The 23,963-nt window shown below is 39.2% G+C and overlaps 1 protein-coding gene across 1 annotated transcript; it reads left to right on the top strand.

The window, feature by feature from the left end:
* On the top strand, positions 1 to 23,859 carry LOC100893184. Its single transcript, XM_003724179.3, has 2 exons — positions 1 to 394; positions 19,976 to 23,859. The coding sequence occupies exon 2, from the start codon at positions 19,989 to 19,991 to the stop codon at positions 22,431 to 22,433; it is 2,445 nt and encodes an 814-aa protein (XP_003724227.3). The 5' UTR covers positions 1 to 394; positions 19,976 to 19,988; the 3' UTR covers positions 22,434 to 23,859.
* The last annotated feature ends 104 nt before the right edge of the window (positions 23,860 to 23,963 follow it).

Raw genomic sequence — 23,963 nt, 5'->3', positions numbered from 1 at the left:
CCGTGATCAAGAATTAACCGAGCGCCAGGTTTCACTTCCAATGCTAAGACAACCCACGGACAGTTTACAGGCGGGGAACACAACCACCGTTATCATCGATTTTCTAACATGTTTCTTATTTTAATACATAGAGACATTTGTATCTAATTACAAGGTTAACGTGGCCATTTGGGTTCTGGTAGTACCGTTATTTGTGATCAGTTGTGAGAAAAAGACACTTGCAGAGTGCCGAAGTTTGACCAGTGTTTTGCGAGGAACCGTTATCTTGCTGTATTAACCATCACTTGCTCTGGATTTTACGGGTCTTTAAGCGGCGTGTCGATAGCTTGTCAAATGGAATTCTGTGATTACTGAAAACTGGAGACTTTCTTTCTTATTAGAGCTTGGCTCAAAGGTAAGTTAACCTACTTTTGTGTATTTGTTTATTTGTGTTTCGAGAGTCATTGTCGTCAAAACTGTTCTAATATTGATTACAAAATCTAAGATGTCACCTGACTTCAGTGACACCTGTTTGGCAATAGCTTCTGCACTTAAATTAATCAAGGCTACATTACTGAAGTTAAAAATGGATATAGAGAAAGAAAGATGGGAGAGGAAGATGGGAGAGAGAGCAAGAGAGGGAGAGAGAGAGAGAGAGAAAGAGAATAATGGTCATCTTTGTCTTATTGTTAATAGTTGTTTCACCTGTTAACGGGATCAAACTGTATAGACCGTTTTGCGTCATCAAACATGGAATAGACGTTGAGAATATTGGTTGTATCCTGTGCATGCGTCGAATTTCATGGATTTTGAACATCCCATCACTGTCTACAGTGTGGAGTTCAAATTGAATTAGTAGCTTGGAAAGTCAACAAACGGATACACATTATATTGGAAGGTCAATATATGTATTTCCTTTACTTTGCGAACATTTTATTATTCTTTTGTCGTAGGTTGATCACACTTCAAGAATCTGTATTATCATCACTTTTAACACGCATAAAGAGACAGCTCTGCATTATGTGCGCGCTATGATTGAATCACAACTTATTTGTCGTGTATGTTATTTTGGGAGTATATCAAATGAATGATCTTTCTGTGTTAATTATAAATCATGATATCAACGCACTCACAACGAAACCCCTCTAGAGGCATGCATAAGATTCGATTGTTTTTTATGGATCGTTTTGAGGAAGGATTGCCAGAAAAGTGTCAAAAACTTTCTGAAGGATCAGAAACAATTTTATCAAGAATCTCGTTAATACATCCGTCCATTCTTGAAATCACAACTTACTGATCCACCTTTATTTTCCAGGTCGCAATCATGTTTCACTTTCGACAATTTTTGGAGTTATTTTCTTGTCAGTCGGAGGATCTGTATGCCCATCAGATATATAGGCCTAAAATAGTTATTTCAACTAAAGTATTACTGTAATGAACAGTATAATTCGAGTATACCTTAACCAAGAATGTATGCATGCAACGCGATTGCAATGAATGTCAAGAAATCAACTTAACAATTATAATGTTAGTACTCAGTAATTTATTTTGAATTTGGAGTCATCTTCGGGTTACGTAATACATCTTTGTCATATTCGCATATTTTACGAAGGTGACGCAAATCACCTTTTTAAGCTTGATTTCGTGAAGGGTGGTCGTTGTGATTATTTAAAACTTGTATTCATAACGAGATCATTGAGCAAACAATATATTTATGAATTTTGTGTTCTATTAAATTGTTAAAATAGGTGACATTGACATGATTTTCATGTGTAAAAGTTTTCTGTTCCATTATGATTAATCATAAAAGATTGACACAATCTCAGTATAAAGCTGCCGTTTTTAGCATGTAAAACCCAATACACGACCCTAATATCTGAACTCTTACATGAACAATAATACATGAAAATCGACATTATTCGTGCAAGAATTTGAATGGAAAAAAAAATTGTTATCATTTTTGATGGATTAGTTCGTATTCCCCTTTTCACACATGGAATCTATTTTATAAACTTATTCCAAGCCCTATTTTGCTACCTGGGGAATAGCTGTTTCTTCGGTTGGAATACTGAACAGTCTAGAAAAGGCTATTTCTCGGCTTTCGGCCTATTTTTTTTTGTGATTACGGTCCATGAACGTAACATTCTCTCTGTAATTCATGCGATCCCTTTCCTCTCGCTTTTACACCGCAACTTAATTCTTTTTCGGATCGTTATACCAAAGCCGTTGATCTGCATAATACTTTAAGCCTAAACATTTATTTATAAAAAAGTGCATTACCACTATAATTAATTGGCAACACACAATATTGATACCTTGGTATGGCGTTGAATAGCTTCATAAATTAGACGTGGCCGCTGAAAAGGGGGAAACAATTTTTTATAACTTAGGGAGGGCCTATTGACCAAAAAAAAGCATCTGTTGATCTGTTTGTTATTCATGTCATATCTTATGAATCTATAGTTCTATATTCCTATAGGAGCCTGGACCTGTTGGTGATATATTTAAGCCTGGAACAAATCAATTACTATGGCGACACTATTGGCCTGTATAGTTACCACGGGGATTAGTATGTCTGTTTTAGGTAAGCTGTGAAATCGTGATGCATATGACGTGAGTAGTTGGAGGGTAGGCGATTTTATCATCCGAAAATACATCACCAAAATTGACATTGGGGGCTGCCCAAAAGAGTAATTGGGCAGTAAAGGATGATTTTACACGCGGCTGTGTGTGTCGGCATACCTTGTACAGACGTCAAGGTTGAAATATTCCAAGACCCTAGCCAAAATTCTCGCCAACATCCCCCGCCCCCCTCCCCTGGGATTTTGACCATATTAGTCATCATATTTATAATAACGTATGTATTTATTATTCATGGTGACCGAGGATATTTACCTTAGTTGAATACTGGGGAATATTTTATTATTTACTTTCAGTTGTTTTAGTTTGTCAGTTAGTTAGTTAATTCGTTCATTTATGTGTTCATTATTCATACATTTCTCTCTTTTTTCCATTCATTCATTTTCGGAGGTGGATGCATAAATAACAATTCAATCCTCAACTGCCCCTCTCACTTTCTCTCATCATAAACGTTCCAGGGCCTAATTTCTGTATTATCATATCAGTCATATCACCATGCCTGGTACGAGTTATTTAGGATTGATGTTAAAATATAACAGGGACATTTGAAAATTCAATCCCCAGATTGAATTACCTCGTCGAAGTGCTGTAATTCAGAAATAAATATCAATTGAGGACTCTATCCATATAAATTGATAGATGTAAGGATATTTGTGATAGCGTTTTGTTCATTTAATTTCGTTTATGTAATAAAGTTCCTCCAACTAAAAAAAAAAACACCGAGAAAATTGATATAATAATAATCAATGCACCTGTCACTTATTTGTACCTTAATATACCTTAAATACCACTTTGTTTGTATAATGTTTATAAAAAAAAAGAAAAATTAAGAATACTGAGAAAACTTTGTTATTATCGGCTCACGTATACATTTTTAGGATTTTGTTAATCCCCAATTCCAGTTTTTTTAAAACATCGTATAATTACAAACAATCTCCGTCGCTTGATCGCATTGCTCACTTACTTTAATGTTGATTAGACAAAGATTATGTAGTAGGTTGCTTGCGCTGAACATCTCAAACATGCATGCTTTGCTCCATCGCTTTGTGTTCAAAGTAAAGTATAAAGTAAAGTGCATGTACATGTAATTTTGGACGAGCCCAAACTACTAATTCTGCTTGTTGATCATAAGTATGCAAGCCTGCAGAACGTCGCTTCTTCGAATGTTCAATATCCTTTCTGGTAATATATGACACAAAAACTTCCCGCTCAAATTCTTAGTAGAATCTTGAAGGGTGGCCTCCAAGCAATTGGCCCCCAATTACGGCCATTATAACTAGCGCTGCATTTGGATGTGTTGCTCCCTAAATATCAACTTATTGGACGGATTTTGTCTAATCCTGCCAATTTGTGTGTGTGTGTGTGTGTGTGTGTGTGTATTGGGTTTTAACAGACGTGTATCAATCAGATATGATTATTTACGTCTGGGGACCGACCTTTAAACGTCACCATCCGAAAGACGTGATTCAGCTTCGAACCTGCGTCCTCGGCTGAATCAATTTGTAACTTCCACTTATAGCTGGATTACAGGCGCACGCCACAACGCCTAGTTTAACTCACGGGCATTAGTCTCCCAAGAAGGCATCTCCTATTATCAGTTTATTTCTCTAAACTCTTTGATGAAAAGATGTTCAGTATTCTCCAGGAAAATGCATTTAAGTGGAAAATTATTCCTTGAAATCAACGTTTTGAATGTCATGTCTTTAAAGATGTTAAATCGTAAAACAAAAAACAAAAAAATATTTGGGTTGATTTGTATTGAATTATAGCTTATAATCAGTCATGGAATGGTGTGTTCTATACTGCACCAATGACAGATACCAACTGAAAACCCACAAAAACATAAAGGTGGTTTTATTTCATGACCACAGCTAACAGTGGCTAAGATGGAAATTGGAAAAAGGTACTACTGAAATTACTGAATGTAGATTCTACCGTTTTTTGATGATATTCGATATTATATAATCTGTTAAAAAGCGCAGTTTTTCGAAAAGGCGGCGATGAAATGTGAACAGAATAAAAATCTAAATTTCGTATGATATCCCTTCAACTCATTCTCCGAGCTATAAACTTCAATAGTAATTCTGTTCTTCAGTCGAGACTTAGAGGAGAGGGGGGGGGGGGGCAGACTGTCCCTTTTCCCTCTTGAGTTAAGGCTAAGGGACAGTAGACTATCCCTTCTCTTGGCCCCTCGGAGATCCCTCAACAAAAATCTAATCAGGTCCCAAACTCCGGAAAGTTTCAGTAAGCGAGGGTGTGCACTTCCTTAGACAAAGTGATGCATTTAGTCGCGAAAGGATGGGGGGTAACGGGAGAGAAGGGGTGTCTGACAATTAAAGAGCAAGGGGAAGGGGGCGGGATGGGATGAGGGGGCGGAGGCCCGATGTTTAGATGTATATTGGGTCAGGTTCTTCTTGATATAGTTGTGTCTGTCATTTTCGTATGGACTCTTCAATGATTTAAAAATGCATAATCATAATATTTCCAAATTGGGGGCAACATCGAACTTGTTAATTCGAAAAGCTGAAGAAATAAAAAATCATCGCCAAAAGGGCCGGTTTGTGACAGCGTTTATAAAATGGTAGAATTGAACATTTTTTGCTTGTCAACCAGCTTATATAATTATATGCCTGTATTGAAACTCGTGATGCACGCACACAATAAAAGAGGGTCCGGATCTCCGTTACACACCCCCCCCCCCCCCTCCTTGAACCGCCCCTGTGTATCGTTTATCTTCACAAGACACCAAGGCCAAGGAGAAATGTTCAGGAAGAGCTCTATAATCCGATAATGAGTATTTTGGGGATGTACCTGTGTCTGAGGAAGTCGACGGAAAGGTCAAAGAATACTCAAGATCATCTGCAGACTGGAGTGGATCTAGTCTATGAATATATTAAAGGAGCGAGTTTTTTTTATAATTGCCCCCCCCCCCCCTCTCTCTCTCTCTCTCTCTCTCTCTCTCTCTCCTCTCTCTCCAGTAAAAAGTAAAACAACACTTGATCTGCTATTTTTTTTAATAATAATTACAATAATAATTTTGTTTTATTTCTAATCATATTCGCTTAATCACACATTTCCGTATGTTGTTGAATTCATTTTCCCCCTCCCTCCCGACAAATATTGTTTTGGTTTTGTTTCAGTGTTATTTTATTCAGGGTCTAGTTAGAAATTTGTCTTTTCCCGGTAAACATCCATCGCTTTTCTCATGTTCGGTTCATTACATATTTTCTTTTCAGAGTAAGATAGGCTAAGTTCTACCCCCCCCCCACCCCCCATTTTTTAAAACAAGATCATGGAGCCACCTCTATGCAGAGTAAGCTAGGCTTAGTTCTACCCCCCCCCCCTCCCCCTCGGCCCAGCGAATTCATATTTATTTGGGTGTTTGAGCTTGTTGATTGTTTTTGTTTTTTATTTGTGTATCTATTTATTTATTCATTTATTTATGTATTTATTTTTAAACGAATTCACTTTGGCCGTCAGACATTTGACTCCTCATTCCTTCTTTTCCCCACTAAATAATCCTGGATCTGTCGATTTACACTTTTACATAACTATATTTCAAGCACTTGAAGTACAAATTGAGCAATGCCTTATGCAAATCAAGCATAAATTGTGCTGTGCCAAGTTCATGAGCGGTCTTTCCGATGACTTTATAGACCATGCTCACGACAACGAGGACAGATTCTCAATCTAGAAAGTGAGAAATAAATGATAAGTATAAAGCACTGTGGATGATGAATTAACGATAATGAGGATTTTAAAAATTGTAACGCTCCGATCCTTTTTTTAATATTTTCAGGATTGTTGTCTCGTATTATTAATATTTGTTAAGTATGATCTTTTTCAAGCTTTCGTACAGGGCTTCTTCAAATTGGCTATTAATAACTCCATTAAATATTTAAAACTGAACCACCTCTGACTATGGTTGAAGTCAAACCATTGCGGTGTCGGGCAGATTCCAGGGGGTGCGCACTGGTCTGAGCTTGATAAGACACAACAGTAAACTTAGACCGAGCCAACTGGGTCTGTAGGGGCTCATTTCAATTGAATACGTTTCTCGACCTCCTTCATTATTTTTTATTTCATTTTTTTTTATTAACGATCTCATGGTAGACTACCACATCCCTCCGTAGCAACGCCACGCAACAAACACTGTACAACATTAATGAAGGCTTCGTTTTCCACTCATTTTCACTCTGCAATGTTTACGGTATTCCAAGTACACTGTTTCCCATGAAGTTTGAATAAGCGTTGTCTTACCCCTTTTCATGAAATGATTGTGACATTTATGATTTATTCTTGAAATACAAAGTTTGGGCCTTCTCAGAAATTTACTGATCAATACAAATGATAAAATCCGATAAATAGAGATTGATCAGTTCTGCGGAGATATAAACTTTATCTATCAAGAATAAATCACATTGTCTCAATCATTTCATGAAAAAAGGGTATAAAAAAGTTTATTCCAACTGTATCGGTAACAGAGTATTTCCAATGCATCTTTCTCTCTGAAGTCAATTCGCCCCCGAAGTTTTAATACGTGCACAAAACACAATATTCTCATAACAAATTCCCACAAGAGCTGATCATTCCGTGAAAATGTCAAATTTGGGTACCCTCATCCTTCCTTGACGACAGTTCACTCCATGTGACATTATCAATTCGTCACTGATGGGTTCCCCACGTCTCCCATAATTTACGTTTCCCCCTCCTCTCTCTCCCACTGCCCCTCTCTCTCTCTCTCTCTCTCTCTCTCTCTCTCTATCTCTCTATCTCTCTTTCTCTCTCTCTCCCACTGCCCCCCCCCCCCCTCTCTCTCTCTCCATCATTCTCTCTTCCCTGTCTGAAGTTCACGGTAGTAGTTTGAAATTCTGGAAAGGCTTGTTCTCATGTTGGGAAATGTTTTAGACCCGGTATGGTCAAATACAGCAATTTGAGGACTTTACCCTGCAATTCTTTCCTGCAAGATAGTTATCATACAGTAGGTTTGCGGGTGCACCATAAGATAGTTACCATTAAGTCCTCTGTTCGTCCGTCTGCTTGTTTGGGTTTTAATCATTGTTTGAAGATGTGTGTTGGGGGGGGGGACTTTGTTTGCAACTTTGTCCCCCCCCCCCCCGAAAAAAATCTTACATTGACACCCTTGATTATCATGGGAACAATCAAAGCTCATGAAGATGGATACCTGATTTACAATCTAGCCCCGAAAGTTGCGAGGTTGAATGAGTCCTTTGTGACTTCTCCGTGATGTTCCCAGATTGGAAGAGACGTTTGCGGTGTTCTCATGAGAGTGGTATGCACAGTCATCTAAACTTAAAGGGACTTGGTAACATTGTTCAGATGAGAGAAACTGGTGCTCTATGGTGGTCCTGAAGGGACATCGCGAAAAGACCAAATCGCGAATTATTCAAGACAATATTGGCGACGAAATTCACGATATCGTCAATTTCGTCGTGAATAATTGGCGATAAAATTCACAACGTCGTCAATATACGAAAGCAAGGACAAAAAAAATTACGACGTAATTGACGACGAAACGAGCCAGGCGTGAATCTCGTCGTGAATTTTATCGCCAATTATTCACGACGAAATTGACGACGTCGTGAATTTTATCGCCAATTATTCACGACGTAATTGACGATAATTTCGTCACCAATTTCGTCGTGAATAATTCGCGGCTTGGTCTATTCGCAATGTCCCTTCAGGGCCACCATACACCTCCCTGGAGGCCTTCAAAGAAAAGCATAAATATCTTTGTGGTTTGAGGGTTTTTTTTCAGGATTTTCTTCATGTTAGAGGGTTAGTACAGTAGAAGGAACATAATAAGTAATATTTCATACACAAATTACACAGTTTTTTCATCAACCTTCAACAATGTTACCGGGTCACTTTAAGATTCGTTCACACTACATGAAATATATGAAAATATTGTAAAGAAAAGTACAATAAAAATTCATCGTATAGCGAAAAGGACGTACAAATCAAAGAGTGTTATAAGGAATACCGCATGAAGATTTTTTTTTAAAGAGGTCAGACTGTGAGCAAATCAACAGTTTGCACTAACGATGGGCCTTGATTTTTTAATTTTTTTTCGAGTTTTCGTTTGAAACGATGTACATCTCATGCATCAGTTTTTGGTATAAGATGTTTCGTTAAAGGCGTTCAGACAAAATAATGATACTACTAATACTATGACTACTGCGACGACGCCGACGACTACTACTGCTACTGCTACTAATATTACTATACTACTACTACTACTACTACTACTACTACAACTATTACTCATACTACACCTGTACTACTACTACTACTACTACTACTACTACTACTACTACTGTTACCACTACTACCTTTACTACTGCTACCACGACTATGACTACTGTCACCACCATTACTACTGCTACTACTACTACTACTACTACTACTACTACTTCTACTACTACTACTACTACTACTACTACTACTACTACTACCTCTACTTCTACTGCTACATGACTGTGTACTACTACCAGTAACATTGATAAAATAGCTATAAGTTTTTTTTTATCACTATTCGATGAGTTTCGCTAGTCTGAGAGGGGAGGAAATTAATAAAGTGGAGTGTTATTTCGATAAACCATGTCACTCTTGCTTTACCTACCCTGCCACCTGGGTTCAGTGCGGTTCGCTAACATTTCCAACACATTACACATTTCCTCCAAAAGGAAATTCAATTAACAATGATTTGCCAACATAGATTATGATTGGTTTATCCGAGGAAGTATAACAATTTTCGCACCTTTCAAGGCATATTTCAGTCTCGTTTGTAACATGTTTGCTACCGCCATGTTCCCTGTAACTTGCTGTGACGTCGTAGATGTGGTTTACGACTCATGCTCTTAGACAATAGCCCTGCGTCAGCTTCCTACACTAACCCAAGTCTTAAAGTGTACCAATCACCTGAAGAAGAAAAAATGTAGATAGATAGAATGTATAAAATCAACCTCAAAAACTTTTACCTTGGAATCTTGAGGTAAACGGTTGAGGGTATGCACAAAATAAAGGATAACATAAAACCCCGCGTTCTGGAGTCTCGTGCGTTATTATTTTGGTGTACTCGGAGCATGATGTTTTTCTGTTCACTGAGGAATTTGTATTTAAATTGCGATATCAATTTGCAGAAATAATATTTGAAGCTAATATTATAAATACAGTATGGCCACGTGGAACCCTTTACATTAAAGGGATCGTTTAACAATGTTAAATCTGAGATACACGGCCCTACGTGTTATCAGTGTCTGTGATGGTGCAATTTTGAAGCCCTAAAAAAAATTGCGCTTCAAAATGATCAAGAAGTGCCTCAAAAAAGTAAAAATCTTTGAGTGACCGGTTTCACCATACTCGTTTTCCCCAATAGACTGTAGTGTTCAGAATCTGAAACAAAGTTATCGGATCCCTTTAAGAGCGAAACAAGTTTTTGGTGAACTATGTTTGTACACTTTACCTTCAACACTTGACCCAACACTATACCTAGCCCTTAAAGGGATCCGGTAACTTTGTCCCAGATTCTGAAATAAAATTCTGGATTTAGCTCATGACTTTTACAAGCCCATCGTCTGTCTGATTATCAAGATATTTATGATTGAAATTACAAATTTTGAAAAACGTTCGCCGAACGGTTTTCATAACACTACAGTCTATCGGGGAAAACGAGTATGGTAAAACCAGTCACTCAAAGATATTTACTTTTTTGAGGCACTTCTTGATCATTTTGAAGCGCAATTTTTTCAGGGCTTCAATATTGCACCATCACAGACACTGATAACACGTAGGGCCGTGTATTTCAGATTTAACATTGTTAAACGATCCCTTTAATCGAATCCCAATCTTGTTCATTGACCTGTTAATGATAATAATATTGTACAGTGTATTTCAATATTCAAAATTCTAACTGAATATATAATGTGTTGCCAGGTAGGGAAAGCCATAACTTTTGTCCTATCTAGCACTAAATACTGTATGCAATTCGCGTTCTGACTTTTAAAGACAACTTTTTGTAACTGGTGAATGAAATCATTTGTATCGAGGAACTTCACAAAGACCTATGCATTAAATTCGGTTACATTATGAAAATAGGATATTGTCGCCGGAGGAAATGGCGATTTTTCGTTCAGCATAGGACGATGGTCTTTCCTGTCGGATGATTTCATTGCGAATTCGCGGGCCTACAACTTTCTTTGATTACGTGATGGAATACAGGTGGTTTCTTCTGGCAGCTTCGATTGATAATTTCTGGATCGAAGCCATTTCCTCCGGCTTGATTCGAGTCGCTAATGACGCAATAAAAATGATACCTCGATCCACTCGCATTCTCTCATTCTTACGCACTTTTAATTTATTTCTAATAAGAACCGTGTGTATAACTTTAAAATGTTACAACTTTTAAATTCTGGCGCCTGCACTAATGCCTCCATAGACTTGATTAGCGTAGGTACTGACGCGAGCGAATCGACGCCCCGTGTTCAACAGGATATTTTCGATTTCGATTGCGTTATTAATTGCGCCAGTGAAGCACGTGGAAGTATTAATCCCAGTACGGAAGTAAGTCACCGTCGCGTCTGCGCTATTCATGTTGCATTCACTTTCTGTACGAAATTACTTTCACGCGGCGCGTCAAAGACTTGCACACGTCACTGACGCAGAACTACATCAGGCAAATAATGCGTGTTGTGCAACAAGCATTGCATGTCATTCATGCTGTGTTTCTATGGAAGTTTATGCTTCGTTGAATGTCAGGGGAGAGCATGAACTTCAGATGGATGAAATGTCAGAAGGTTGAGACGGAGGCAGGAGTGGGATATCATTTCCTTTACATCCGGGGTTTGCGGGGGACAGTTAGGCTGCAAGCACAGACCCAATTTGTAACTCAAAACACAAGTTCATTTAGCCCTGGACCTGACCAAACTCTGTCAGTCTCTGGCTTCCCAGGAGCAACTATATTACACGGCATATGGTGTACAGTAGACCGTGTGGTCTACATAATCTCACAGATTAGACCATGGTCCATGATTGGACCCTCTGTTATGAATTAAGACTTACAGGGGTCCGTAAATGCAAACTACACTAGAGGAAAGTCGCGTAACTATTATGACGATGCACAGACGTGTGACGTAGAGGATTTGCGCTACTGGTTTTAACTCGTCATCATGACTTCGATGACGATGAAACTAAATGTTAAACTAACATTGATTTAGCTGGTTTTGTTATTATTTTCATCATTATCATTATAGGTCTAACTTCCTTCAGTTTTAAAGCGATTCAAAACAGGCATGAACTCAGCGGAGGGTTTGAATGCATGTTGCTCTCTCAATGCAGAAACGAAGAAATCCTCTCTTTTGGGAGTGATATTAAGGATCACTTCCCTAAGTTGGATCGTCTCCTCATTATAATCAACTGTACATCAGTGGTTCGAATTTCTATTGTGAGAGTTAAATCCACACTATTTTTAGCGTGAATAAATATCCACTCCAAAACAAAGTCATACCTATGACTACGAAAAGAGTAGATTTCCACTCCTTTGCATAAAACTTACCATGATATTGATGGCAAATTTACCATCAATGTTAAGTTTTATGAAACGGGGCCCTGTATACTTTAAATAATCATCAAGGGCATTAGTGTGATTCAGCAGTGGGCCTAGGACAAAGCCATAGGTCAGAGAGAAAGAAGGTGAAAGGCATGAAAGGGGTGCGTTATAATTGGCCGATATGACCTTCAAGCAGTCTCCTAGGTAGGAAGAGCTCTGGCTGAGAAACGGTCTACCGGCCGCTAATCACTCTTCCGACAAGTTAGACTCTCATTTCATCGCGTCCTGGCCCAAATCACACCCCGGAGTATGACCGTTTTTTTAGGAAGAACATTCAAGGAGAATGCTTCACATTCGGCACATACCATGCTTTAGATAACCTTTCATCACTGGAGTCACAATACCTATACCTAGTTCCCGTCTTATAAAGAGTTGCGATTGATCCAAATCAATCTCAAGTCCTCAAATCAATCGCAATTTTGCAGTCTCCTATCTCTTATCTACAAAGTTCAGTTCTTTATAAGACGGGGTCCCTGGTCGCAAAGCACATCCCTATCATTGCCTGTGATAATGGATCGTGCGCTTCATCATCACGAGCATGTTTCTTGCACACAAGATGTCATTTGTATTGCTTTATTACCTACGCTAATCAAGCCTATGAAAGATAGTGGTGCATGTGCCAGCAACGCAGCCTTGCGTCAGGAAAATGCTGCCTCGTGTCCACCATGCATTATCTACCTGATGATTGGCGCAGTGTTATCGACGCATCATGTGCCATTATAATAATTGCGTTATGATTGTGTCATTTCCTACGCCAATCAAGGTTGTAAGGGCATTTAACGCACACGCCAATAACACAACATGATGTTTGCCCTGCATGTTCAATGGCTTTCATGTTTGTGTTCATAGATTTCACTCTAAATTGGCGTGTCAACAGTCGCAGACGCAGTCGTACGTTAAAACAATGAAGCCCCAGAGGGCACGCAGGACAATCCTACTCTCAACACGGTTGCAAAGACTTTCGGAAAACCACCTAAAGATCCTTGTCTATCACCATTTCAAATGAATGCACGTTGCAGTGACGAATTACAAAAATCTGACCATGATTTCAACAAGCAATTCAAATTGAGTATTGAAATTACCCCAGCGTTGATTTCACACAAAAATTGCGATCGTGTTTTCAGAACGCATTCTTATTTTTCGAGTGTGAAAGGGGTCCTAGACCGCAGGATCATGGTGTCATCACTCGGTTATTAATCAGCTGCAGTTTGTACTTTCCAATATCTCCCAGCAATTCGAGCTGATTGATGGATTAACACGTACCCGAGCTGAATGAAGGGATGGTGTGCTAAGAGATAAAATATGACCTAGGCCCCGTTGCATAAAACTTACCATTGATGGTAACTTTGCCATCAATGGCAACTACCATGGTAACAGGGCTCAACAGCCAATCAAAATCAAGGTTTCCATGGTAGTTACCATTGATGGCTAAGTTACTATCAATGGTAAGTTTTGTGCAACGGGGCCCAGATTCTAAAGTTAGAGTTGATTTCTGGCTCATGCATGCGATTACATTGTTTAAAATAATGTCGGGAAGTAACTTGGAAAGCTTGATTATGAGGTACATGAACATAAGGATCACAAGTATATATATTTTTACCATCTTTATCAGAACTTAGCATTTTCTTTGATGAAGCTCCTTTGTTTATATCGGGATTGGTTTTAAAAGAATAAATGGGGGGGGGGGGGGCTTGGGGTTCTTGCATCCATTTTCAATATGTGTCTACAGTATTGTATCTTGAACAAAATCGCTATAATTATTCACACCATTTCTAAATTGTTTTGGAAACACGAAAGCTATTTCAGAAAGTAGACTATAATTATAAGTATTCCTAAAACGCATTAGCTTTCATTTTCATAATTAATATAAAGGTTAACACAACATTTAATCTGGCTCTTATACAGTCATGTACATGTAAATGTTACAGTCAGCATGGAAATCTGTGAAGAAAAAGACTAAGTGATTGAGCTCTCACGTCTAGCTAATTTTTTAGCTCAATCCTCAGCTCTATCGTTGTGCATTTTAAAGTAAAACCCCTTCTATGGCTCATGTATACGTAAGGACGTATGATTTTGGTTTAATACAATGGTTTTATGTCCAGTCGGTCTAATGAATTTTTGAAAAATTTGTTTTTGAAGGTTTCATACTCATATGCCTTTGGCATTTATAACTGTTCAGCTCACGAGAGTTTCGATAGATTACTCTACCATCTGGCGAATGATATTGGACTTGGCTTCGTACAGTCCGACTTAAAGGGAAGGCTGAGTTATATACAAGGTGGAAATGTTAATGTTGTGACCTTTCTCATTCTGTTATGGTTATTGGTCTATTGTGTTTTTATGATAGTTCACCTCGTTCCCAGATTACTCATTGTGTACATGACTTTCAACATTATTGCATTTACCTCGTAATCCTATCCTGCGTTAAATTGATGTATTTATACTATTTTTCTTTCTTCTGGTCCATTCTACACAATTTCCCCTCTCCATCTTTCTCTCACTTTATTCCAATGTGTCTCATCTCCGCTGTTATGGTTTTTTCTACCTCGTGCTGCCCCCTCCCCCGTCTTTCTTATTCCCCTCCCTTCTCTCCCCCCTCTCTCAATATTTTCCCCTCTGTCTCTCTGTCTCTCTTTTCTACCCCACTCTCCTCTCCCCCCCCCCCCCCCCCCCCCCCCCCCCCCCCCTCTCTCTCTCTCTCTCTCCGCTCTCTTTCTCTCTCTCTCTCTCTCTCTCTCTCCCAATGTTTTTCCCGTATCCCTCTTCTCCTTCAGTTGCACTTTATTACTTTTTAAAAAAATACTGACAGCCCGGTCACACCTTCGATACCGATAATAAACCGAATGACCAATTTACACTTCCCAGAATGAAAAAAAACGATCAGTTTAGAGTCGGTTCCGAATCGGCTTGGCGGTGTGCCTGGGCCATGACTGTGGGAATCGCGGAGAGAGTTTGGGGGTAGTGTGACTCATTGCTGGCCGGATGGTCTGCCCTTCTCAAAATAAGTACATTTCCGCGGTGTAAGCTTATAGTTAACAGACTGAGAATTCAATTCATATTCATTATTTGGGGGTAACCTTCTTTACATCGTAGCAGAAATTAAGATATCGTGATGCATGATTTGCCGATGTTAACAAGATCTGTCAGTAGTCATTTAAGAGTCATTTTAAATGATGATATCATTACAGTAGAAATATCAAGAACTTCAGTCTCCAGAATCTCCAGTCGGATTTTTTCATTTATCTATTTTATATTGTATTCACATTCTTTATATCTTGTAAAATATTGTCATTCCTATAGAGTATTGCGATTATATATTTTTTTATAATGGAAGAATTCCAGAACAATGAGCCATTTCTTTGGGTTAGTTTGACAACCTTTTGCCAACATCCGACAAAAAGTTATGCCCACATAACTTTTCCTGACATATCCTCTCTGTCCATTCATAATTCTATATATCAAAAGTTTAGGAGGAGGAAATTGGAAAGAGACAGAGAGAGGGGAAAAGAGAGAGAGAGAGAGAGGGGGGATCAGCACAAGGGAAAGAAAGACACAGATAGAGAGAGAGAAAGATAGAGATAGAGAGAGAGAGAGAGAGAGAGAGAGAAAGGGGGTGATCTCAAATTGTATTATATCATTCCCTTGAAGTGCCCCTTTTCGAAGATTATTAAAAGAATTGACGGGGAGGAATACAAAGTATTCTGACGATATTGCGAACGGGCAATACATAAATCAGATGACTAATATATGTATATATATATATATATATATATATATATATATATATATACGTATCAACCGATAACTGACTTACTGCCAGGATTATGCTTGAAATATTATGTCAGTTACAGCGAGGGGGATAGGGATATCGGATTACTTGAAACGCCCCTCTTTGAAAATTACAGAAAAGAATTATTATCCAAGCCGAGAGGAGGAGAAAGTCTTCCGACAATATGAATCATACGAGTAACATTTGATATCTATGTCAGGCGATTAGTGACCTACTTCTAGTATTCCGCTTGAAACGGGGATCAAGAACTCATACCGTAATTGTGAGCAGAGCCTTAAATCAAAAAATTGTCATGAAAATGCTTTTTGTAAGTAATGTATATTTTCCTTAGAATAGTTTAAATCGGGAGATTTGAAGAGATGTGGATTGAAAGCCTCCGTCATTACTATTTTTTCCGCCTTTTGCTATATTTCAGAATCTTTCAATAACTGACCATACAACGTTTTCCCATTATCGAGTGAGGTAGGGTTGAAGAGAGAGAGAGAACGAGAGAGAAACAGAAAGAGAGAGAGAGAGAGAGAGAGAGGGGGGCGAGGGGATATGGGGAAGAGGGGGAGGGGGGCGAGAGGCAGAAAGGTGTATGATTTGGCAAGATCACAGTAATTGTAATCGTTAATGGTATCCATTTATCCCCTTCGCATCAAGCGTCCCCCTTCCTAAAGGATATGTAATTTAAGGCATTCCTTATTGCAATATTGGACGAAAATCTTAGATTTCTCCCATTTTATCCAGTGATACCCAAACACCATGTATACCTAGATCTTCAATGAGACACTGTTTAAAGTTTCTTACCAAAAACTATAACTATTATTGAGTTTTGTTTACTACAACTGTAAACAAAATACGATATTCATAACAACGTCTAACTGGCCCCTTTTTGGAAGGAAGCTGTACTTCCTATAACCACAGTCACACCGCTAAACCGACACTAAACCGATCGAATTACTAATGCCTCAGTCACACTTTCAAACAGTTATAACTTGTTAAACCTTCTATTATTTTTAGAAATTGTTTGATGTAAATGCTCACTCATGTGCAATATTGAATGTAGATATAATAATGTAAATAGGAGTACTGGGAGTAGCGAGTGTGGGGGCACATGCCTCCAGGCAACAGTATTCCATTTCACTTCTGTACACCCTGACCCACTTGCTGCTCCCTCTCTTTTTATTCTTTATATACTTATTATGTATTCTCCTTTTTCTCGTATTTATGCTGGTTATAATTGGTAAAATTAATAAATAAATGAATAATAATAATGATAATACAGAAAATAATGATAATAATGATATAAATAATAATAAAATATCAATATGAACTGATCCCAAAGCGACCGATTCTTGGCCCCTATATAGAAGCAGTGAACTCTTTGTTCAATCTGTTGTTGGTCTCGTTTTGACGGTGTCGTTCTCCTTAGTGTGACGGGAGTGTAATCACATAGTCATAATGTTCCTGTTTTGGGGGCTAAACATCCAGACAGTCTCCCCAATTGTATCAAAAGTGTCTTGAAACAGATGTTAAGCTTATTCGGGTCACGGCAGCCGGCCGGGTGTCGGGGTAATTGACCGGCGCTAACGAGGATATTAATTTTACATAATTTTGTTTTTCACCCAAACACGTACAACACAAAGTATTGTTATGATCAAATACAAACAAAGTGTATCAAATCGTAGGGTGTCCTTAAAGTTTGAAGAGATCATTTAGTTTGGGGAGCGTATGAAAATGCTAAGTTTGTACTGGTTATTATGTTATCGTAACCATGGTTACTAACGACTACAGTCTATTCGCTACATAGACGTTTTCTTAAATAATCAAACTAAGAAACATATTTGTTGTCAAGGTGAAATTCGTTTTTTTTTCTATGTTCACTAGCAGTATATCATTATGTATAATATATAAATGATTTGTATATTCTTATAATGGCAACGAATAATTTGGTTTGAGTCGTCATTAACATAATTATTTGATAGAACAGCACCACGGGATGAATACATAATTGCGATGTAGATCTTAGATATCTAGTTGTGTCTGGGATTTCCCACAATTTCCAAAACATCCGCATGTATCAAGAGTTCACGAAATTCTGTAAAAAAGATGTCAATACATCTTCTGAAACAAATGTGCATGTATACCAATGTATGAAGTCTCTTCGCTGTGGTTATGCAGTGGTGTTGATTTGTAAGTTGATATTAAAAGAGGAAATCTTAACGACCTCTCTGAGTTGGCCGTCCTCCCCCACATCCTGTATAGAGATCCCTTGACCATTGCTAAATGTATCACCAAAGATGGTTCCGTCTGTTTACTGGCACGCAGTGGTATTATAGTCTTTAGAAAACACTGGTTAAATGGTTAATTACTGCATGAATCACTCGTTCTCCATCTATTAGAGGTAAAAATGATATTCAGTACTTTCCACTTTCCACACTTTACGTTCCACTATACTCACCATTTAACATAGGCCTGTCAAATTCACAAGAAAGACAAGGATAGAGCGAGAGTGAGCGGAGAAGGGCATGAAGAGAGTATTTAAAGATAAACTTTAGTACTGGTAATGCGATTACATTGTAAAAGAAAAGGTGTGGAAAGGATCAGAAACAGTTGATCATGTAGCATGTAAGTATTGATGTGCACTGCAAGGTTCTGGAGTCATCAAAATCATAATAAATTTGACCGAGTCTTGGTAAAGTAACAAGCACTGTACACAGAAAGCTATATATGGGACAACACACATGGTGTCGGGGCTAGTACTACCTTGATTTCCTTGTCTTTCTATGCTCATTACTCAGCCAGTATACATTTTCTTCCAAAATTGTTTGGCACATGTCATTTATTTGTAATCTTGAACATTCAGTGTAAATTTTGTTTGATTCTGTGAGAATTAATTTTCTTTTTTTTTTACCAGAACTGGAGTTTATCTTTAAGGTATGGGGGAGCGAGAGAAAAAAGATAAGAGAAGAGACAGTCGAGAAATTTAAAGATGGGGTCGAAAACTTAAAGAGAGAGAAAGAGAAAGAGAGGGAGGGGTTGAAGTGTGAACAAAAAAGTATTAACATATTAAAGAAGGAAAAACAGGAAAGAGAATAAAGAGGATAAGAAAATTTAGGGAAATATTGAAAATAGAAAAAAACATCTCCATGTAGCTTTGGTGACGAAAAGGCAATGTTTGAAAAGAAAAACGAGCAAACTAAAACACGAAAACAGAAATACGTATTTATATGATGTTATGATTCAACTGGAAATGGGAAAGTGAGCGGCATAGCCCTATAGTATCTGAGTATATTAGGGTTACCCATGAACCATCTATTTCACCAGACATGAGAGCTTGAACCCGCCCCTAACTCTAGGAGCTAATGTACTTTCGTTAAACCGGCGTCTGTCGATTGAGACTAAGTTTCGCACCCTTCTATGACTCAAACCAAAACGTGCCAATGAACTTCAATTCCGCTCTCTCTCTCAAAAAAATCTTTCTTCAAAGCTTAAACGGTTTTGCGTCACATGCATTTGTTTTGAGAGTAAACCCGAGTGGGGTAGATGAGCATTGCTATAGAGCTTACCCAGACATGACCTTGTTTAAATCGTGAAATTTTAGGAGCATTTAGAAAAATGCGTCGCAGTCAAAAACTTTTTAAAAAGTTCATCAAGTCCTTGAGTCTTCTTATTGTGTGCTTTTTCTGGAATCTTTTGTGAAAATCGTAAACAACATTCAAATGGCTTCTGATTTTAATTGATAAAATGTCTATGAACAAATTAAAAAAGGTAAAGATATGCCATCTAGTCGTACTCCCCTACCTTTTCTCTTGCTTTCCTCTCTCCCTGCTCCTCTCTTAAGCTCCTATCTATCTGCCCCTCTACTACCCCGTTCACTTTCATATGATAATGTTTACGATATTCGTTTATTCCGTATTTAACATTGTCCTTGTATTCTGTTCTTTCCACAGATTTCCAGTCATCATGTCTCGAGCTCAGATGTCCCTCCTCCCTCTCGTGCTCATCGGTCTCTGGGCAGGTGTCGCAACTTCAATAACTATCTTAGAAGGTCCAACCAGTACTGTTAGTAACCTAGGAACCTACGCCAGGCTGACCTGTCGAGTGGCAGACCAAGGAAGCGAGTCCGTCCGATGGTTCCGGATTGACACAAATGTCATCCTCAGTACCGACGGTAAGATCATCAAACGTGCCCTCAGGAGGCGTCTGAGGATCGAAGGCAACGTAGCATTAGGGGAATACCATCTGGTCTTTCGGCAGGTGACCAGGGCCGACAATGGTACATACGCGTGCGGTGTGCTTTCAACTCTAACCAAGCAACCGGTCATGTCGACTCCGGTGTCTTTGGTCGTTGTTGAACCACCAACATGTGGCGTTTCGTCTTCAGAGCCGCCGGCACCAGGCGTGACTGTTACACTCTCTTGCGTTTCACATAATCAGGGTCTCGATGTGAGCCTATCGTGGCACAGACCTGCGCAACCAGAACAAGTAATCTTTGGCTCAACAAACATCAATCAGACAGGAAACACTCGCTATAGCCAATTGAATATCACGCTCCGACCGACCGACTTTGGTGAAAGTTACATGTGCAAAGAAGCATCGGTAGGAGAGCCTAGTTTCCGCAAGGGGTGTACCGTTACCCCTCTCGATTCGAATGTTCCTGTGATTCTTTTTCCGAAGAAGATGCAGGCAGTGCAAGGTCAGGATGCTTCATTCAGATGCATCATAGCAAGTAAAAACCCCTTGAAATATGAATGGTATATCAATGGCATCAGGGATTACAATGCGAGAAAGGATAAGTATCTCTTCTCCCCTGTCACTTTGGCTCATAACAACACCGTGGTTGAATGCAGGACGCGTGATGACATCGCGGAAATGACCGGAAATGCTAGCTCCATTCTGCAAGTTTACCCCAAGAACACTTTGTCCGTGACCACAGCGGCGGTAGTTGAAGAATCGCAAGATTCATCTAGCGTGCCAGTGGGCACTCAAATGATCAACGTAGATCAAGGATTGACAAGGCAACCTAACACAGATACACTGACAAGCGTTCCGCAAACAACCACATCAAACTCTCATGGTGTGCCGCCTTCAGGGCCTGTAAAACCGACTATTGCACAAAACCAAACGGTTACGAATCAACCAGCAGAAACTACAACCCTTAAGAATGAAATCTCTCGATCTTCAATTGCTCCGGCTAATGTGGCTGTTGATAGTAATGACCTTCCATCGGGCATTGGAAGCACTGGTGTCAACAAGTGGTCTAACATGATGGTTCCAGTAGTAGCCATCGGATCGGTCATTGCTGTCCTGCTTGTTTGCGTCATCGCCGTTCTCTTGCTCTTTCTTGTTCGACAAAATCGCGTCGCTCATGGCAGTACGACGGACAAAGACGACTCCCGCAGAGGCGACATTCCAATGGATGACCTTCGACATCCCGGCTCGGATGTGTCACCTGCCAACAGAACACTGAATAGCGAGAGCACCGAGATGGAATGTGACGACGAAGAGTGTTTAGGACCTAAATATTTTACCTTAGAACCTGGAAAACGAAAAGTACGTCGTCTTGAGCGCACCTGCAGTCATATGATCATGAACGACTCTAGTTCAGAATACAATGTCCTGCGCAGGGATGCAAGCTTGAGGACACCAGCTGGAGTTCAAATGAATGACTATGTGCGACCTGATTCGCAAATTTCCACAGGTGACGGAGACATGAGTACTGTCGCAGCGTATGCTATTACGGATGTGACCCTCGGAAGTGGGACGTCGTCTCTGAGAAGGAGCAAGAGCTGTCTAAGGCCTTTACCCGCTGCACCCATCGAAGCGATCATGAACAGAAGCCATTACAGCATTCCAAGAGACTCGTTTACGAAGGGATCTAGCGCAACCGAGAGTAGCGGAGACAGTGTAACGATGTCAGGTATACGGCGTGTCATGTCAGATACGATGCCTTATGGTGGGTACAGGAGATCCCAGGTGACTGCAGCCTTCTCACCTGCTGGTGATGAATACGCCGAGATTGATTCTCCGCCGAGAGCAGCTTCACCAACGAGTTCCGACTGCTCCCGACCGAACTATCAACATACCTTGCATGAGACTGGCAACCAAGGCATGAAAGACTTCGCCCTGTCTCTCGCCAGTAGCTACGAGAGCGGGTACGATGCCGCAAGCAGTGACGATGTCATGGATTGCGACATGTCGTCGCCGTACGCGACCATAGACGTCCTTGAACAGAAGGATCAAACGTCTTTACCCGAGCAGACTCTAGCGGAAACAAAGTCGAACAACGAGACAGAAGCGCCAAAGAAGATTCCAGTTTATGCAAAAATTAAAAGAACACGCGGAACGCAGGTAGTAGACAAAAACATTGATGATGACAATGATGTTCTGAGTGAGGTTGCTTGCTAGAATATTTTCCATGTCAGTGACTAAAACTGTGATGTCGCATATAGAACTATACGGTAAATAACAGACGATGATCGGTACGGGACGATGATTAAGATCGTCAAAGACTGTCCATTAGCGGAATCCATGAATCATCTGATATTTTCATATCGTATATAAATGGACGAGTTTCTGAAAATGACGACGGAGCTTACATTTTAACATGGTACTTTATGTAGTTATTTTATTGTATATTTTGAAAATGTTTACATGTACATTAGAAGGACCTATGTGACGACCGAGTGCGAAGTCATAATGCCTGTCGCAAAGAATGGGACGTCATTTTTTGGGACGTAGGACTGTGTCAGTGATTGGCAAGGCCTTTGGCGCGCCATGTGAAGTAAATACTGTACAAAAAAAAAAGAGTGCAACATGGACTGAATGTTTTTGTTTTTTCCAGCAGTGAAAAATTTGTCTTAGGGCGTCCTAACATGCAATATCTTTTTTTAATAAATAGAAGTTGGAAAGAAATTGAAGGTCTCTCACTCTCTAGTAATGAATGCTTTTTATATGGTTTTATGTTTGATGTAAACTCGCAATTTTTAGTCTTTGGACTATTAATTTGACGAGATTGAATGAAACCTAATTTGAATTAAATTAAATAGTATCCCGGATGTGAGGATCTTATCCTAGTTGATTCTGTGAATCTATCAATGGGCTTTCATTATCTTATCGCAGTTATCATTTTGTAAGTAGAATAGGGCCTACGTTTGCTCATGCCAGTGTATTAAAATAAGATCGCGTGTTAGTTAACCTGGATATTGCATTACATAATACATGTAATCGGTGTGGGCGTGGCTCGCTATCTTTTAAATGACAGGAACATCAGCGTGACATTGCAGAGCGGCGGCGTATCCAGAGAAAAGTGAGTCAATATGGGGGAGGAATCACTTCCGGTGGGGCCATCGGGTAGGGGGAGGAGGGGTGGAATTTAGCTGTCGAATGCAGCTCGAGAGATAGACAATCGTAGACCTTCTGCGAGTTTGATAAGTTCGCTTCATTTTCTTCTTTAAATCAAATCATAATCATGATTCTGATGATAGGTTCCAAGAATTATTAATCTTAAAGGACATCGTAATTTTGAATCCGGGATTCACATCAATACTAGATACATTCGGATCCCTTCACGTTATACCAAATAGAAGGTTACGAGTTTGTGATGACATTGACATCAATGCATTGAAATTTACAATGCAACGGATTTGAGTTTTCCCCGTGTTAGTAATTTAAATTTAAAAGTAACTGCAACTTTATCATTAAATGGCAATGAGTTTTGTTAAACTCTTTTGAAGTTTCTTAGAAGATGAATAATATAAATGCATATACACATATTTTAAACAACAACTGAAGATTGTTTCACTAAAGAAAAAAAAATTGAAACTGAGTACGAACTGGCAAAAGTGCTTAGATATTTAATTGAGATCACTGAGCAACTAAGCAAAACAGAATAATCAATGTTTGAGAACGAGGTCAAGATAAAACTGCTTTTATTCA

Source organism: Strongylocentrotus purpuratus, unplaced genomic scaffold (assembly GCF_000002235.5).
Source record: "Strongylocentrotus purpuratus isolate Spur 01 unplaced genomic scaffold, Spur_5.0 spur5_scaffold_21, whole genome shotgun sequence".
Lineage (NCBI taxonomy): Eukaryota > Metazoa > Echinodermata > Echinoidea > Camarodonta > Strongylocentrotidae > Strongylocentrotus > Strongylocentrotus purpuratus.
This window is presented reverse-complemented; position numbering and strand designations above follow the sequence as displayed.

What these genes read in the sequence shown, in the direction of transcription:
- LOC100893184 (XM_003724179.3), top strand. Translation starts at nt 19,989, where the DNA reads ATGTCTCGAGCTCAGATGTCCCTCCTCCCTCTCGTGCTCATCGGTCTC.